Here is a 19,824-nt window from a genome sequence, read left to right as displayed (position 1 = left end):
ATAGAAGCTTTATGAAATAGGACCCAGGGTCCTATTTCATAAAACTTTAAGATCATCTTAAGTCAGACTTAAGATGAATTAATTCATCTTAAGTCTTGAACTCCTCTTAACTTTAAGATTAATCTTATCTTCTATATTATAAAACAACTTAAGATGAATATCCTTCTTAAGTTGCCTCTAAACTTAAGAGGGGGTCAGGGGGCCTCTTAACTTGTGAGGATTCATCTTAAGTCAGAGGTCAAATTTTGCCGCGAAAATTGGTAAACAAAACAATGACAAGTTAGCTGTTTCATTTAATTTAACTCAGATTTAATGGTCAATTATGGCGATGTTTTTGGGTATTCAGCTGCAAATTCTGAACGAAACGAAGCGAGAGAGTATAAATAGACAATTCACCTACATGACAAATGGAATGATCGAGAATTCTTATCAAGTGTCATAGGTCACATCCGGTCATACGGCGGGAAATAAATGATCGCTCCCGAATATACTGTTGAGTTTGGCTTAAATTTTATCAATTATGGCGATGTTTTTGGCAAATCAGCTGCATATGGTAATAAATCAACGAGCTCTTCGACGGGAGAGAGTATTTAGAGATAGGTCGCATCCACTGGATAAATGGAATGATCACGACATGTACAAGAAGTATCGCTTCACACGGTTGGCAAGTATCAACATCATCGACCTCTTGTCTGACGAACTGCAACATCCTACGGAACGGAATCACGCTTTACCACCAAGCCTTCAAGTCTTCATAGCACTTCGCTTTTACGGAAAAGGATCTTACCTGGATGAATCTGGAGCTGAGCCTCACGGTGTAAGCATTCCCACCGCTCAACGCGCCGTGAGCCGCGTGACTCCACTCCTGTGCCGGTTACAAAATGATTACATCAAGTTTCCCCGGACAGCGGAAGAAGTGCGACAGAAACAGAGGGATTTCATGGCTGTTAGACCAAGGGGATTTCCTCGTGTGGTAGGCGCTATTGATTGTACCCACGTCAGACTACATGGTGTTACGCTTGGACCCGATGAATATGTGTACATCAACAGGAAAGGTAGGCTACAAATGTCACATGAATGTATATAAATTATAATACATGTTTTAAAGTACAATCATGACTTGTAATGGTTAAATTGAATAAGCTAGCTCATGAGCTACAAAATAAAAGCTTTCATCATTTTTTTAGATCAGGCATGCCAGACACCCATCATGCCCATGATCATCATTATCATCCAAGCATCAACATCATCATGCACCAGCATGGATGGTTAGATTCAGGGTTCGATTTACTTTGAAAAAATGTGTGTACATGTAGCATTTTTTAATGAAAAGCCGCCTCCGTGCATCCAGGACGTGATTTTCTATATTGTTGGACGCAATGTTCAACAAGCTGAGCTGCCTCAATGCCTTGCGTCCGAGTGGACGGACATGAATTTCAAATGAAAATTATCCCCTAAGCTTTGGGGCATGGGCGCTTATTGGAATGAATACGGTACATGTATTTCGCCCCTCCCGAATTTTCAAAATCATAAATGGTGACCATCACGTAAACAGGGTATGATTTAACTTGTGTAGTGGAGCAAAATGCTCCCCATTTTGGACAATCTGCTACACAAATTTCAGCTTGTACCCAGGAGAGCCAGGGACACATTGAATTTTTAAAATTTTTTGTAATTGTGTATATTTTGAATTGATATCATGTATGTATTTTTCATTTGTTTGCATATGATTGATCTGTGTATGTGTGGCGCTTTACAAGTTCAATTGCAAGTTTTTTTGTTTGTTTTGTTTTTTTTTGTTTTTTTCTACATTTAAACAGCCTGAATTTTAAATACCGTTTAAACGGAAATCGACAGCCTTCATACGTAGTAGGCCTACATGTACATGTATGTTAGTCCTGCCAGCAAGACTTCAGTCTTTATGATAAACATAATGACATCTACGGACCATCTAGGTGCGACGAGTTACAGTTACTGGAACTACATGTATGTAGGCCTATTCATGTTGCTGTACAACTTGCATATTCATTTTTTTATATTGGGTACGGTACCTAAAAATTTGTTGCATTCTCGTTTATGAAATCATGTTTACATGTATGCAGTTAGTTTATTTTATGTCCCAATCCATGTCAATCCAGCAGGCCTTGACCATCTTGAAATTAGCTGATATGCTCAGGATGTGTTCCCAATCAGTGTGATCATAATGACTTAATTGTGCAACCTTGACCTACTTTTTAAACAAAATTGACTCTCAGTACGTGCTTTTCCATCTTTTCCAGACTTTTTCATAAATGGTCATGTGTCTTATTATGGTGGGACCCAAAAATACCTGGTGACGTTACATTTTTCTCTCCTCTTTCTGATTTTAACTTGTTGTCACAGGGCTATTCTTGGTCCAATTGCGTCAAATTTGGGCTCATTATACAGCCTGATTATTCTAATTTTCAAATATGTTTCTCAATTTGGAATGCCAATTTGATTAATTCGTGAAAAATACCAAAAGTGTTGCCTGCCACAAAATTAGATTACATTTGATCCTGGTACCATATTCTATATCAGTAGCAAATGCAATAAATTATGAATTTACTAGTAAAATTAATTTTGTTCATGATATCACCCTATATATTTTCTTACGCACCCTGTATACCAACTTCATTTTTGCATAGTTGGATTCCTTGGAACATAAGCTTTCCAAAAATGTATACTTTTGTTGGTGTGAGATGTATAGTTTTAGACATGTAACAATTTAAGTGAAAAGGAGGACAGATGATCAAAATCAGTGCTTGTAACGCAAATGTGCCCCACCATATGACACATGACCAAATGCGTAGTCCCATGCCTGACACTTTAAACTTGTACAATTTGTATTACCTCCATGCATTTACAGTATTTCTTTTTTAATTTTCATGAATATCTATAGGTAAATATAGTATCAACGTTCAGCTTGTCTGCGATGCCAAGTACAGGATCCTTAATGTAGTGGCACGATGGCCAGGCAGCACGCATGACAGTCGTATTTTGCAGGCAAGTCGTCTGGGCCACGCTTATGAGAGCGGACGCCTGCAGGGACTTCTTCTGGGAGATTCCGGCTACGCTTTAAAACCATGGCTGATGACTCCTATTCAGCATCCAAGCACTGAAGCAGAGGAAGAATACAACAGGTAGGCTAATCTATTTCATTTTATGATGTACGGTACATGTATAGATGAATGCCTAAATGATATAACAGTGCAGTGCTGACACCTCCATGTTTGTGTCAGACATGGAGGGCAAAATATTAAATGTTAAGCTTATTTTGTGTATGTTAATTAGCTTAACGAGTGGCATAATTTAAGACTAGGTAGGCCTATCGGTACCAAAAATTTGTTGCCAGGAGGGACGATGGGTGTTTCACGTGTTTGATGTACCTCGTTATCTACATGTACATGTAGGGCTTCATTTAGGGCTTCATTCATTATACCTCATCCACTGCTTTGATTTTAAAAACATTTGTGTTTTGCATTATCACAATATGGTAAATCGTAACATTTCACATGGGGCAAAAGTTATGAGGAACGAAATGCAGATTCCGTGCTGGTTGCTGCCCCTCTTCCATCCCGCCCCCACCCGGAGGCCGGAGCCAAAGACAGACTGTTGCTCTTGTTATTTGCTTTAGGTATACATAATATATGTGTAGACGTCTTTTGGGTAGGTATAGCTGTTATAGGTTTTAATCAGTCTTAGGCAGGGTTTGAAGGTTTCGGTGTGTAAATTCAAAAAAACTGGGTGTGTAAATTTAGATACAAAGGTACAAAGTATCTGCCATGTGGGCAAACACTGGGTGTGTATTTTACAATTTTGGGTATGTAAAACACTGCCTACATGGCTGGCTGCCTATAAGTCCTTGGAAATGTCGAAGGCCATATGGGATCATTAATTATAATTTTGTCTCTTTTTCTCTCTCCCTCTATCTTCCTTTCTTTCTACTCCCTTCCCCTTTCTTTGTGTTTTCCCTCTTGTGTTTCAGAGCCCATAAAAGAACCAGGGTTCTAATCGAGCAGCTAAATGGCCAGTTGAAGAACAAGTTCGCCTGCTTAGGTAGTAGCGGCCCTAAAGTAAAATCACCTGAGACTGCCTGCGATATGATTGTTGCGTGCTGCGTCCTATTCAACATCAGCAAGGATGACTACGTACAGGAGGCTCAAGACGATGATGATGACAACCAACCACCAAACCCTGATGATGCCGGCGATCTTGAAGCCCCTGATGCAGATGAATTACTTGGAATTGCAGTCAGGAATGAACTTGTTCGCAATGTTTTTAGTTAAACTGTAAATATGTTACAGAACTATAAACTTAGCTCTGTGTCAGGAAAGAACTTTTATGTTACGGAACTGTAAATAGCTGTGTCTGGAATTAACGAACTAACAAGTTTCAATTTTTGTATTAAGAAGTATGTAAATATGTTAAACTAACATAAGGTCTAAGTTTCTGTTTACTTTTTACCTGTATAATTGTGGCTGTAATACAATCATGTGCTCTGGGGAGGGTAAAATTGAGAAACATAATATATAAAAATTAAGGTGGTGCTACACCTGATAAATTTTTTGACTAACTTTGCATTTGTCTCAAAAAATAACTACACACTGGTAACCAAAGTTATGCATATGATAGGGGCAAGGAATCCAGTTACTTCACTGATATTTCAGTGATTCAAGACAAGTGGTTCATTATGTTAAGAAATGAAGTGTATTCTAGCGATACCTCTTTTCTTATCATAAATAATGTAGCGCTTGTCTTGAGTCACTGAAATTACTCTGTAGCAACTAGATTCCTTGCCCCTATGATGTACATAACTTTTTGTTACCAAATGTGTTATTAATTTTTGAGAAAATAGTCACCAATTTATCAAGGGGTGTAGTACTCACCTTAATGAGAGGGCAAGTAATTAACATAAATTGTTCAGAGGTCTTACAATGTGTTTTTTAAGGTCATTTTATTTATTTTAATCCAAATTTAAATATGCTTTTCAGTCTTTCTGTTACAGTACAAACTTGTGACATCTCTAATTTTACCTTTCCCAAGGCACAATATTGTTACACAGCCCCATTTGTACACAGAATTCAGATCAATGTGAGATGTAATTTGAGTATAAAAATATGTTTGTCTTTGAAATATTTGGTTAGCTGTTTCCCCCCCCCTCAACCCAACACAAAAGGTGGTAACCACGAGAGTTACCAATTAGTGCGGAAAATGGATAATTTTTTTACCAGTAGCGAAGACCGCGAAATTTGCAAACTAGAGTGTATTTAATTTGCATTGTCTGTGAAGTCAGCAAAATAGGGGGTAATTAATGTGCACTGTCCGCAAAATGTGATTATAATGGGTACTTGAGAATACTTAATTTTATGTCGGTATTTAGTGTAATTGAAAAGGGGTGTTTGAAATTCCAGTCATTGAAAACCACCAAAAAGGGTTTGTTTTTGGCCAAATTTTGTCCTTGGTCTTTGAAAGATTTTGGTAACTTTAATGGTTGCCAACTTTTGTGTTTAGTTGGAGGGTCGAGTTGGGGGTGTTGATGCTATGTGTGATAATCTTATTTTGGGTTATTCCATCATGTAATTTTTAAACATGAAATTAGGGTTAGTATTAGTTTATAGTCGGCTTAATTTAATTGTTAATTTTCGGTCTTACAACAGGGATGAGAGTATTCAGGATTTTGTCTGGATTCGGGCTATTTTGTAGTTCAGATTTATGCAATTTCACTTGTTTCAGGACCCTGATCAGTTTCTCGCTGTTTTCAGTTTCTGTATACCACAATCTGAGCATCAACATTCAAAAGCTTGCAAAATTGCCTTAAATTTGATATCAAGTCAAGTAGGAATGAAACATTCTTGTTATTTTTTAATCTGAACAAAAAAATGTTTGCGAGAATCAACTTCGATTCACACAAATCTGTTTACGAGAATCTTTGCGAGAATTAATTCACGGATTCACGCTGAAATTCTGACCCTAAATTCAGATTATTTTTGTGACACAAAATCTCAGTATTTTCATACAAAAATTTATCTCTTTAGGTATGATGTACAAAACATGTACCCTGTGAAAAGTATACATTTTCTGAAGTTAAATTTTATGAAGAGTTCAATATTTTTTTATCGTACTGGTATTCAATCTAATTAGCACCCATGCCCTACTTAAGTGCCCTATATTTTTAAGTGACATTATTTCTAATCACACACTTGTGCACCTTCATGTAGGCCATGGCAGGAAAAAGTGGGCAATACGGGAAGCTCATTGCAGGGAAATTTTTGGTTTTTGACCAAAAAAATAAAGAAATACATAAGGGAAATATGTCATACTGGAGGGAAATTAGGTAAAACTGGAGGGAAATTCTGGATTGCTTGCAGGGAAAAAAACATTTTTTCAGCCTCTGAAATTGTAGGCCCTACTTTCTAGATATAGACATTTATTATTCCATGATTTTGACTTGGGCATAAATCATATTTCTAACTGCCATTCATAATTTTAGTCATGACCCATAGGCTCTTCTAGCCTCAGAAAATTATTGAATTAAAATGTCCGGGGTGCTAATTAGAATGAATATGGTACACCATGTTTTTATCCCCCTGACTTTAGCATAGGGGATATGAGATGGTGACGTGTTCCTTCTGTATGTGGGTGGGATATGTGTGCTTAGGAAAATATACAGGATGAAATTTGTTTTGTTTAGCTTGAGACTTGATTTGTATTGCTTAATTTGATGGCAGGGTTCGATTTACTTTGAAAAATTTGTGTAGCCATTTTTAGCGAAAACCTTATTTAGGCGATGTTCTTATAATATTAGCATATGTTTACATTGTAAATAATACAAGCTGAAATTTGTGTAGCTGGTTGTCCAAAATAGGGAGCATTTTGATCCACTACACAAGTTAAATCGAATCCTGTTTTGTATTGTTTTAAATTTAATTAACATCGTGTAATCTGTAACGTATTTGGTATGTGTTACAATGACCGCAATGAGGTATGCATTCGAACAGTTAATGCGGGCAATATCAGCTGTTTTCGGATATCACATGATTGTGCCCTAGGGTGATTGGTCGCTAGCAGTATTTTCATGTAATCGTTTCATTTTTTTATTTCTTTTGAGGGCATTGTGAAAACTTTTTTTTTCACAATATCCAACAATTTACAAAGTCAAAAATCTCTTTCATAATAATTGGTAAACTGCATCACATTTCCTTACCATTTTTTTTTTGAAACCAAAAAATTTGAATTTTATCATTCAATTACCATATACATGTAAATCAAATAACCAATTATATGATGATACCACTAGCAACTAATCACATTGCATCATGATATCAATTAAAATTAGGATATTCCTTGCTTCCAAAGCCATTGATGCCCAAAAACCTAACAGCTAGCATGCAGGTCGGCATGGTTAATAGGCCTAAGTTAAATATTTTGCTTACCTGATTTTATTGACAGATTTATGTTCAATCAATTTAGATTTATATTAAGGGGGTACTACACCCCTGGCCAATTTTGTGCCTATTTTTGCATTTTTTTGAAGAATTATAGCGCATTAGTGACAGTAAGATATGTATGTTATAGGGGCAAGGACCACAACTACTGCACTGAAAATTCTGCAGCTCAAGGCAAGTACTTATTGATTTATTGATCAAATATTGGTTTTCCTTCATTTTTGACTGTAACTCCACAACTGTTGTCTGTGCTGAAATAAAATTTACAGTGCATTCTTAGTCAGTGGGAGTGGTCTAGTTCGTAGACACATTTCTGATTGGACAATCGCATGATTTCGGGTGCCGTCTATCAGGCCGTAGACGACCCCACGTCATCATGCGTCTTGATAATGCGTAACACGCGTGTAGAGGTGCGCGTATGAATCGCGCTGGACGCGTAGACTAGTGCGGAATACGCGAACGCGTTAGCATACCACGCAACAGAATACGTGAAGTTGTAAACAAGTTTCGTTCATTATATAATGAGGGGAGTTTTTATGACAGTAACTTAGTTTTTGCTTTAAACAAATTGTTTACAGTTATTAAAATAATATTTAACTGACTAAGAATGAGAATAAACGATAGAATTTTATTTTGTTTATCCTCTACCTATGATAGACGACAGGCAGGTCCAATATTTTTATCGTAGTGGATACCGGCTGCGCCGGCATCCACTACTCAAAATATTGGACCTGCCTGTCGTCTATCACACGGTAGAGGATAGGCAAAATAAAAATTATTATCGTTTATTCTCTAAGTAGTTGTAGTCCTTGCCCCTATAATATATCTTACTTGTCACCAATGTGCTACACTTTATGAGAAAATGCAAAAATAGGCACAACATTGGGCAGGGGTGTAGTACCCCCTTAACATATTTTAATTGTCTTTTTTAAACTCTCCATAAAAAATTTTGTTTCATAAAACTTCAAATTTGCGTATTATTTTTCATCGGCAATCTGTTAACTGCAGCCGATGCCATTTTTACGATCAGCAAAATCGTTGTTGTGTAGCATAATGATATGCGTCTGAAGGAACTGTGGTGCGTGGGTCAAGACACTGCGTGGTAGTAGGGGTGCTGAAGTAGTCAAAATACTGTACTCGGACGCCGGCGTTATTTAGAGATTAATAACTGCATCTGTTATTTGGAGGGCATTGTGAAAAATATAAACTTTTTGCCTTTGAAACCGAGGAATATCCCAAGGGGCTCCGAGGTCCAAAGCAAAATGTTTAGATTTCTCACAATGCCCGACATATTATCGATGCAAAGTAATTAACCTCATTCATAACCGTCACTTTAATCTCTTCACCTTATAAAGTAACACAAAATTTTATAAAAAGTTTACAAAAATAGATGATTTTTACCTCTTCCCTTTTCCAAAAATAGATCATGCTAAAACAGGACGACCAATAACAAAAAGTGAGTATCACAATCTGTGCAAATATGGTAGCGCGCAATCCAAATACGGCAGCCAGCGTGCGCGCAGTGTGTTCGACGCACAACAACACGCATTTTTCGATCAATTACGAGATATTAATGACCTCAATTTGCATTCGCGTTTTCACAAATAACTGAATGTAATTGGATCGCACACATCGCGTTTATTAATGAGGTTATGAATACCGGTAACCAAAAAGATGTCTGGATTACCTAATGAATATTTATGAGGTATAGTACATGTAACAACAAATTTTGGATTGCAGGGGTTGCCTTTTGTGGAGAACGAGTTATTGCTATCTACTGCTCTCCTTAAATCTGATACAGAATAGTGATTGTTAGCTCTCCTTAATTAGTTAACCATTAGGCGACGAAAAAAAAGAAACCCTCTTCTACGGGCGGACAGACCTTTCAAGTAGGGTTGGTCGGTCTTTTTTTTTTAAATAACCCCAAAAAATCATGAAAATCTGTAAATAATTTGCAATTTAAAAAAACATTTGTTCCTGAAATTTGGGTCAGCATTCATTTTGTACAGGGAATTTTTTTTTCCCAATTTGTTTACAATCTGGGTCGGTCGGGCCCATAGAACAGGGTTTTATCTTTTTTTCGCCTTATCTTCCATTCTTATTGTAAATGTTCTAAAGAGCTTTAAATTTTACCAAATTTCCTGCTTGGCTACATGTATATGCATGTGTACTCTCACATCTTGGTTGAAGACTGTTATATTTGGCATTTTCAGAGAGTGACTTCTACTTGTTGAAATAAACATTTCGTCTAGCTATTGTGGGACAAAACATTTTGCGATATTTTGCTGAACTTCTACATAACTTGTTGGACAAAACAAGTGGCTAACTTATACTTCTACTTGTACTGAGTAGGTGAGACTGAGGTACTTTATAAATGACAGTCTGGGTTAAAATGAGGATGAATTTATGGAAGGGAAAAAGTTTGTTTGTTTCCTGCAGTGTGTGTATTTCATCTTTGGGATCAATTTTGATTTACTGCTTTTTATTTTTTTTTATTCCTTTAGAAAGAAATGCAAAACGAATTTCAGCAGATGTGGGCCTGATATCAATGTTAATTTAAATAGGATTGATCAATCTGGTATTGAAATCCAAATTTAAAATACTTTTATCATAAATATTTTTCAAAAACCTATTCATACATTGCTTGCTTGCTTATTTGCTTTAAATGAGTGGAATCCTCAAACTCATGCCAAATCCTTCTGTCCTGCAAGGCCATTCCCAAATCCATATCATCCAATCCAGTATCTTATTCTTGTACAGCACACACAATGAATTTCCCATCTTGATTTTTTGTACACCTGCAGGAATCATACATTTTTTTAGAACTGTTTGCTTTCCCTTTTCTCTGTTTAACCACATTTCATACAGTAAATATTTTATTAGGCATGTGATGTATATTTTTGAATTTCTAGAGACCATAACTTTGTATCTTTAAACAACTTTGGGAAAGTATACTGCGCCAATAAAGTATCCTCACACTTGGAAAAATAATCATAATTTCAAAACTAAACAATATTGGGGTAAGTTGTTTTTTCATTAGATGCACTATCTAATCATGCACATTATGATACCACATTTAATCCAATGTGACCTCAAGAAGTAAAGTTACAAGCAATTGAATAGACGATGGTCCAGTTTTAAAAGTGACAAACTGGCCTATAGAAGGCGCAAAAAAGATTCCAACAAGCCGCAACAAAGAGACAACACAGTTTCTTCAATGAAGCATTATTTAAAGCTGTTTTAATTTAAGTTTTTACTTCTCTTTACTTTTCATAACTTCACATAACATTTTATTTTTTAGTTCTTTTGTTTCAGTTTTCTTTTGTTCCTTTTGTTTTAAATTAAAGCCAAACGCATAAATCTGCTATTCACCACTCTCAAACCAGATGACTAGTCTGTGGAGTTTTGAATAGGCCAGCTTGTAACTTTGCTTTTTTAAGTCACATTGGATTCAATGTGGTGTCATAATGTGGAAGATAAGGTAGTGCATCTACATGTATTAAAAAAACAAATTTACCCCAATATTGTTCAGTTTGGAAATTGTGATTATTTTTCCAAGTGTAATGATACTTTATTGGCACAGTATAGATTACATGTGTGTAGGCCATCTTAATGAAATAGTTTGTCTCAAAGCCTTTCTGAAGTTGTAAATGTAATGTGGAATGCGATTATGTTTTTAGGTTTTTTTTATGTTTTGCCATGCTTAGCTGCAATTTTGAACAGTGACGGGGCAAGTGTGACCGGGTCACTCAGGGGTCATCTGAGGTCAAATTGCCAAATACTTGTATGGGCATGAAACTTTGGGTACAGTCAACATTTGGAGTCACTGTTTGGAAGTTCATTTTGGGGTCATCAGAGGTCACCTAGGGGTCATCTGAGGTCAAATTACTGAAAACTTGTATGTCATGAAACTTGGTGGGTGCAGTCAACATTTAGAGTCAAATGTTTGGAAGGTCATTTTGGGGTCATCAGAGGTCACCTAGGGGTCATCAGAGGTCAAATTACTGAAAACTTTTATGTCATGAAACTTGGTGGGTGCAGTCAACATTTAGAGTCAAATGTTTGGAAGGGCAGTTTGGGGTCATCAGAGGTCACCTAGGGGTCATCAGAGGTCAAATTACTGAAAACTTTTATGTCATGAAACTTGGTGGGTGCAGTCAACATTTAGAGTCAAATGTTTGGAAGGTCAGTTTGGGGTCATCAGAGGTCACCTAGGGGTCATCAGAGGTCAAATTACTGAAAACTTTTATCTCATGAAACTTGGTGGGTGCAGTCAACATTTAGAGTCAAATGTTTGGAAGGTCATTTTGGGGTCATCAGAGGTCACCTAGGGGTCATCTGAGGTCAAATTACTGAAAACTTTTATGTCATGAAACTTGGTGGGTGCAGTCAACATTTAGAGTCAAATGTTTGGAAGGTCATTTTGGGGTCATCCAAGGACCAATGTCACCCAGGGGTCATCTGAGGTAAAATTACTAAAAACTGTCATATGGGCAGGAAACTTGGTGGGTACAGTCAACATTTAGAACCAATTTTTGGAAGGTCATTTCAGGGTCATCAGAGGTCACCTAGGGGTCATCAGAGGTAAAATTACTGAAAACTTGTATGTAATGAAACTTGGTGGGTACGTTTAACATTTAGAATCAAATGTTTGGAAGGTCATTTTGGGGACATCCAAGGTCACCCAGGGGTCATTTGAGGGAAAATCACTAAAAACTCTTATGGGCATGATACTTGGTGGGTACAGGCAATCTTTAAAGCCAAATGTGTGGAATGTCATTTCAAGGTTATCCATAGGTCAAGCAGTGTATTTTTTTTTTTTTTTTTTTTTTTGGGAAAATCGAGATTTATGTAGCGGGAATAATGCTAATGCATGTGGTTTCTTTGAGACATTAACCCTAACCTGGCTGAAACTCTAAAGTGCACAATGTAAACTACATGTACTGCACTTTCAAGCATTCCATTTGATGCAACTGGCCAAAGTTATACCAACAAAATCGCTGGCCGGGCTAGGGAAGCCCCTGTGGCTACATGTTGGTTATATTGAATATTGGGGTACCAAATGACTTTGTTCATCTTCTCTCCTTTTTTGTTTCTTTCCCTTTGATAGCCCAAAAAATGTTGGGTTAGGGTTAGATTAAGATGGCCTTACAATGTGATTATATTTTGTGTAGCAGTTGTAGCCAGTAACTATATGTACATGTATGCCAAATATCCACTACGGTATAGAAGAATTTATTATTTCTTGTTAAATGCGGTGGACAGTCGCTATACAAAATGTCCAAATTGTATTGAAGTACAGATGCTAGTGATAAGCTCCCAAAGCATGCACTTGTTAGTAGAAGCATGAGAAGTTTCACATTTTTGTTTTCGGTAAAATATTATGTTTTAGGTTGTTGTTTTTTTTCAACCTGGGATAACATTTCTGATGTTAGCAAAAAATGTTTTTAATTTAGCGTAATCAGGAAACGATATTGAACCTGCCTTCTAAAATGGTTACTTGATATACACATGTAGGTATGCAATGGAAGTCAAAGATCAATACCACATAATTATGGTTACTGAATGACCTTTGACTTTGACTATTTGACTACAAAACTATTATGGTAATAGTATGACCTTTTGTGACCTCATTTGGTGACCATGGGTCTAATCCAAAATGGCTCCACAATTTCACATCTTAAAATCCACAATTGTACCATGTGTGGAAATTCTCATGCATCTACTGATAATATACACGTGCTCAATACTTCAGTTCAGCATCTGTATTGTAGCGGTGGACAGTCGCTCTAAAAAATGTCCAAATCCACAGCTCTGCTGTACAATGTAATCATGGTAATGAGGGTTTACATGTATGTTATGTTGTTTTCTATGCTAAATCACTAACATTGGTTTGATAGTATTTTTTTTGTTTTTATCGCAATTGAGTTTTTTGCCAATATGTCATGTGCTTAGTTTCTTTCCGCAATTTCCACTTTTGAAAAAATACTGTTAAATACTGCATTCATATTATTATTTGTTTCTTGGCTGTCTCCAGGCAGAAACAAATTCATTAATCCACTGTGCAGCTCCAATGCAACAACCGATCATCATTATTATCATCATTATTGGATGGCTTATTTCGCATGATACCATAACATATCGGATTCGTCATACAAATATCGAACTCGCCGTTGGCTCGTCCGATATCTTTATGACTCATCCGATATGTTATGGTATCATGCTCAGCCATCCAATATTATATCAAACTAGATACGTTGATATGATATTGTGTCCTCATGTGCTGTATAGTTTTGTGTCATGTTATTTACATATTTATGTATGTTAATGAGCTCTCAGCTCATTTGCATATTTTGCTTACATTTTCATTAATCCACTCTGCAGCTTCAACGCAATAACCGATTAACTTTGTACTGTGCTAGTATATGGTGGCCTGACTGGCCTCACACGCTGCATACTTAACTTTTGTGTCACATTAATTCCATATTTATGAATTTAAATGAGCCTAAGGGAACAAACCAAAACATCGATGACGTCTTATAAACGAAACAAGTTGCGTTTAGACGGGAGGGGGGTAAAAATACTTGATTACGTTTGTAAAAAAACATCGGTCTGAAGAATGTCATTACTATTATTATGTCAAAATTGTCAATATTTTATCATTACGTTTCTGGCCGGGAGGGAGGGGGTCGACTGAGAAACGAAAGTAGTTACGTTTATAGGACGTCATCGATCTTTTGTTTTGTTCCATTATTGTTTTCTAATCGATTTAATATCATATATAATTAGTTTTAAATTACTGGATTAGACTCCAAATTGTTAAATTACTTGTTTATTAATCGTGTTGATTGTTTACATATTTTTGTTTTTTATTTATTCAAAGTTTCATGTTAGAAAATGTCATACAAATATCTATATACCACAAGTTGTCAGCCCTTACCTAAATTAATTATTATTGGGGTACGAGGAGCTAAAAAGTGGTGCTTTGTGAACTTCATCTCAAAAAGGACTAATTTCAATGATTTTCCCAAAAAAGGATGCCTTTCCATTCAGAAGGTAGATTTTCAAGGTTTTCTGAATTGATATTTTGAGGTGATTCGCACACCTATGGCCATGCTTTTGCAAGTCATACAACTGATACCGCTCATTGTTAAGCTGTATGGGATCAGTGAATCCTGGGCAGTGAATATTTTGAACTAGGAAGAAAAACAAAGCTAGTTAAACAGTAAAGGACCAAAATGTTTGGCATTCAAAACATGAAACTTTCCAGTCTTCTTATGTACATGTGGTGTTCCAGTCACAGCAATTTTGTCAACTTATTAACCTGCTATACAATCCATTTATGTACTTAATGCAGCCGAATCTTAGAATCATGAAGCCAATCAAAAAAGACATTTGAAAAATATGGGAAGTTCATTAACCTTGTCTGATCATGCTATGCATAGTGATTTCCAGGCATATGAATTTTCAGGTTTAAACCTGAATTCAGGCTTTTATTAGGTTGTTTTTGTTGATGATCATTCTCATGCCTGGTTTCGGAATTATACTGTAAATTTAGTGATTGGCTAGATAGTTAATTTGGTTTGCTAAAGAGATTAATTTTGTAAAGCATGTTATAATTAGCTATGCTATAGGCATAGGTGTTGACAAAATTTTTGTAGTCACATGTGCAGTTCTTCCTGGATAAAGAAGAAACTTGGCTGAAGGTACCCGCCTTGATGTTGGAAGCCAAGCTTAGCTTGTTACGGAGAGGTCCCTGACTGGATCAAATCATATGAATAAAAAATATTTCAGCTTTTTTTCTTTCAGGTGTTGGTGTACGTACCCCAGGATTAAGCCCATCCGATCTACTCCCAGGATCAGCTGAAGTGCAATATCATTGTATGTTTAAATTTAATATGGACAGAATCATCAAACAATAAAATACAATGCAAAGAACTATTTTCCCACTTATTTTATTTTGTGTTCACTATGTAGTACATAATAGTAGCCTTTAACACATCGAGGGCTCAGGGTAAGAGTATCTTACTTAACACCACAGTTTTTTGAAAAAGACTCCATGTAGAGTCAATGCAAATGCCATGAAACTTTCAGCAGCCTGGTATTTCAAGTATAAATATTTAGCATGGTAAATGGATGATGCTGAATAAATTTTCATACCAAAATCTCATTTTTGCCAAATTTACAGTTAGATGTTGTTGCGTTGAACCCTCGACACGTGTCCAAATCGCTACAAATTGAATGGAGTATGCATGAATGGGCGACTGCATTTGAAACATGCTCCCCCATTGCTGAAGATGAAGGTAATGACAAGCTAACATAATATGTGTCTGACATCAACTGGATTGTAACATTAGCAACAGAATTAGAGGCTGCCTATACTGCCACGTACAATTGCACCGTCAGCTATGGGGAGGAAATTGGTGGGTATTCGGGTCTTTGCGCTTGCATGACAACGAATGCCTCGAGTGCATTGTGATGGAAACTGCCTACCCCCAATTTTTGCTCCAAGCCTGTATCAAGATGGCGGTCCAGTCCAGGTTCTCTTTCTCTAATTCTGTGCCTCTAGCTGACCTCATTGTTTTTAAACACAACTGGTGATGCAGGACAATCTCAAATGGGACAGAAGCATTGATTGTATTATGCTCAGGATTTTATTAAAAATTGAGTTTTGATACCCACAAATTATATTCACTCTACAAAGGATATGTATGACCATTAAGGTGGTACTACACCCCTTGATATATTTGTGACTATTTTTGCATTTTTCTCAAAAACTAATAAAACACTGGTATCAAAAGTTATGTATATTATAGGAGCAAGGAATCCAATTACTACACTGGAATTTCATCGACTCCAGGCAAGTAGTTATTGATTTATTGATCAAATATTGGTTTTCCCTCATTTTTGACTGTAACTCCACAACTGTTGTCTGTGCTGAAATAAAATTTTCAGTGCAGTAGTTGTAGTCCTTGCCCTAAAATATACATATCTTACTTGTCACCAATGCGCTATAATTTTTGAGAAAAATGCAAAAATAGGCACAAAATTGGGCAGGGGTGTAGAAAAAGAAAATGGATGACCCTTCTTCACCACAACTCAACATAGTCTGCAAGTTCAGGATGCCTAGACATATATTTTTTTTAAAATTTGAATGTATGTGAAAGTCCATCCTCTCTTGTAACGAGATTGAAAATTTTAAGAGTGCAGTGATTTATAGTGCGCTGCCGCTACTCACAAGCACAACGCCTAGATCCACAAGCCTCAGCACACATTCCGTGTTGTCACTGACCACTACGGTTACATATATGGTTACCAAAATATGACCTGTTAATACGGTGCGAAACCAAAAAGTTGGCAACAACTAGTTGTTTAATTTTCTTTATTTTTGACATTCTGTGTTGCCAGGTAATTTTCTAATTATACATGCATGAATTATGCAAATTAAAGTTTTCAGATACAATTAGGAAAGGTGTGGTACTGGAACTTGGTACATGAGTAGGAGACATAAAATGCAAAAAAACAATGGCTGTATTTGGTTCATTTCCATTAGTAATTATGGCCCTAATTAACTTTCTAATAAATTAAGCAAAGTGAAATTTGCCAAACGCAATGATTTTGTAGCTTAACAGGGTACTATCCATAAACCATATGCCTCAATTGTGTAGTTCTTTTTATATCTGAAAACTTCACATAATTCATGCATATATAATTACGAAATGATCTGCGAACTCTACTGGTCAAAAATCAAAAGAAAACTGTTGACATGTTTGGTTTTTGCCATTTTGATAGGAACTTGAGAACTGAATCTTCGAGTTCAGCCTAACAAATTAACAAAAATATGCTGGTGGCCAAGTTTTATGCAAACTTGCCGCTAGGAATGCAATTGTTCCAAAATAGAACCAGTCTATGATGATATCAAATAATTTATTTATTTTTGAAATTCGCGATATAATACACATTTTATGATAAATGATTAAAATTGATATTTTAACAGTCCTCGAGGTAAAAGTTATAAATTTAATGATATTTACTATTAAAGTGTATGTAGCTGGGATGAAAAGCTGCCAATAAATTGAAGATTTGGAAGTTTTGTATTGAAAATATGGAATTGTTTTCCAAAAACAGGACTTTAATATATCAAAAATATCAAATTTTAAGAATTTGTTATAAATTTTGTATATATTGGGAATTTCAAATAATCAAAATTACTTGATTTTTTAAATTGTATAAGTGACACATTTTATTTTTTAAAGCATTAGAGAATGGGTAACCCGTAAACTAGGGATCCAAAATTAATTAGGTTTCCTCATAGAACTTAATGTATTACAGCTCTGTGGGTTTCCTGTAAAAACTATTTTTACGTACATAGTTTAAAAAAGTACAGGAGGAGTTCTGAAAAGGCCACAGAAATTTAATAAAGCAATATTGTAACTAGCCTTGTTCAGGCCTTCTAGGGCTCATGATCAGCAATCGAATCATATCACCTTGGCTTGAATCATTTTCAGGCTCACCAAGTCATTGAGGGTTAATGTACTGATTGAAGCTACAAATTACTGTACGCATGTTGAAAAAACGTAATCGGGTTGAGTCTGAACCACCAGGACAGCCTGGCAGGCTCCTAGACTCAATCCGACTTTGATCGGTCAACATGATACACATGCTAAGTTACGTCTGCATACAGTTTGTTTGTGAGTCTGTGGTCCTCATGGACTTGGTGAGCCCAAAAGTAATGATAGGAGGGGTGGGGGTCATTAGCGCCAATCCGGCTTGAAATGTTGGGAGGACAACCGTCCAAAATTTAAAAAAGTGGCTGAAAAAATGGGTCATTTTGCCACGTCCCCCCCCCCTGGATTGCCCCTCCTTTAAGGACCGCAATCCAATGTGAAAGGGATATGTAGGGTTTACATTTTCATAGTAATGAGCTTTCTGGTAGAGCAAAATGTAAAAATTAAGGCCCTATGTCACACGGGGTGAAATGAGAGATCGCACAAAATCAGCCTGCAGATTGCTATAAGTAGTGGTAACATTGTGAAAAATTGCTTTAAATTGCCTATGCTAAATTGTAACCGATCACTGCAAATCTAGCTCAATTGTGACCAATCAATAAAAATTGGGCTAAATTTTAATAAATTGCATGAAATTGAGGTCAATTTTACAAGATTTGTTTCAAATTTGGATCAATGTCCAAAAATAGGACATCGCCACAAAATATGTTAGAAGTTAGATAGAAATCATCACAAACTTAAAATACAGGAAACATGTGCTGAATTCTACAAAATGGTGATAAATGATATAAATATGTGCGATTTATCATTTTCCCTCATGTGACATGGGGCCTAAAATATGGGGTCATTGGGTGACAGAATAATTTTGAGCATTCGGTGAGAGCAAAATGTAAGAAGTATGGGGTCTTTGGGTGATGGACTGACAGTCTGTACCTAAATTAGGACAGCATTGGATGAGAGCACAGACTCATTTAGAGTACCATTTTTAAAGTAGGGTCCTTGGGTGAGAGTCAGAAGCTTCAAACATTGAATTTTTAGTTCTAATTAGCTTCAATCAGAGTTGTTTTTAAAGTAAGTAAGACAGCAGTGATAAATGAAAGTTTTTGTTCAAATTGAAGGGCCTTCGGGTGATGCTGACCGATCAAATTCAAAAGGGGTCTTTGGGTGTGAGCACAATATTTTCTGAAAAAAATGAGGTCTTTGGGTGACAGTGTTGCTGGAAGAGGTTGTCTTATAGCCCTACATGTGTCTCATCCAAAATGGGAATGCCCTCCTCCCCTAGAGCAGTGATAGGGTTTAAGTGCTGATCATGAGGGGGGGATCTTAGAAGGCCTTGGCACAAGACTGTAAATATAACATGCTGAAGAGGATGCCCTCAATATTTTTCAGTGGGTATATCATTCATAGCTATTCGTGATTTTCAATATCAAAGTATTTCAAACAGGTAAAAATTTTTGTGACAGATGGGTCTTAAAATGATTATCTAACAAATTCAGTTTCTTATGGGAATGTTACAATATTGCTCTAGGAAATTTAAAAATTCATTACTACTACCAGGGGAGTTCTGGGGTTTTGATTAGGTGGAGATGGAGATGTATGGCTGAGATTTTGAAAGAATTGTACCCGAAAATATTTGATCATTGAATAATTAAGCCCATGAATACTCTTTCTGAAATATAAATTTCCTGTTTCCAAATGTTTCTAAGATATAAGCTCCCCCATTTTGTAACCAGATTTTTGAAATTTTTTAACCCACAAATAATAACATGAAAATGCTTCTCATATCAGCCGCACATCCCCATACCCACTAAGAACCCCCTCTGGTAATATGTGGCCTGGAGAAAGCTAGT

General features: G+C 36.3%; 1 protein-coding gene across 1 annotated transcript; it reads left to right on the top strand.

Annotated features, from left to right (window-relative positions):
* The first annotated feature begins 473 nt into the window (after positions 1-473).
* LOC140160612 (putative nuclease HARBI1) lies at positions 474-6,004 on the top strand. The gene is made up of 3 exons (XM_072183858.1): positions 474-1,055; positions 2,921-3,161; positions 4,007-6,004. Exons 1-3 carry the CDS (start codon positions 521-523, stop codon positions 4,305-4,307), a joined length of 1,077 nt encoding a protein of 358 aa, XP_072039959.1. The 5' UTR covers positions 474-520; the 3' UTR covers positions 4,308-6,004.
* Positions 6,005-19,824: the final 13,820 nt, after the last annotated feature.

Source organism: Amphiura filiformis, chromosome 9 (assembly GCF_039555335.1).
Source record: "Amphiura filiformis chromosome 9, Afil_fr2py, whole genome shotgun sequence".
NCBI classification, from domain to species: domain Eukaryota; kingdom Metazoa; phylum Echinodermata; class Ophiuroidea; order Amphilepidida; family Amphiuridae; genus Amphiura; species Amphiura filiformis.
Note: the sequence above shows the minus strand (reverse complement) of the source record. Positions and strands in the feature narration are given on the sequence as shown.

Excerpts from the sequence above, each read along its gene's own strand:
- LOC140160612 (XM_072183858.1), top strand. The coding sequence starts at position 521 with ATGGCGATGTTTTTGGCAAATCAGCTGCATATGGTAATAAATCAACGA. Across the intron at positions 1,056-2,920 it reads TGTGTACATCAACAGGAAAG|GTAAATATAGTATCAACGTT; the intron begins GTAGGCTACAAA and ends GAATATCTATAG. Across the intron at positions 3,162-4,006 it reads GCAGAGGAAGAATACAACAG|AGCCCATAAAAGAACCAGGG; the intron begins GTAGGCTAATCT and ends CTTGTGTTTCAG.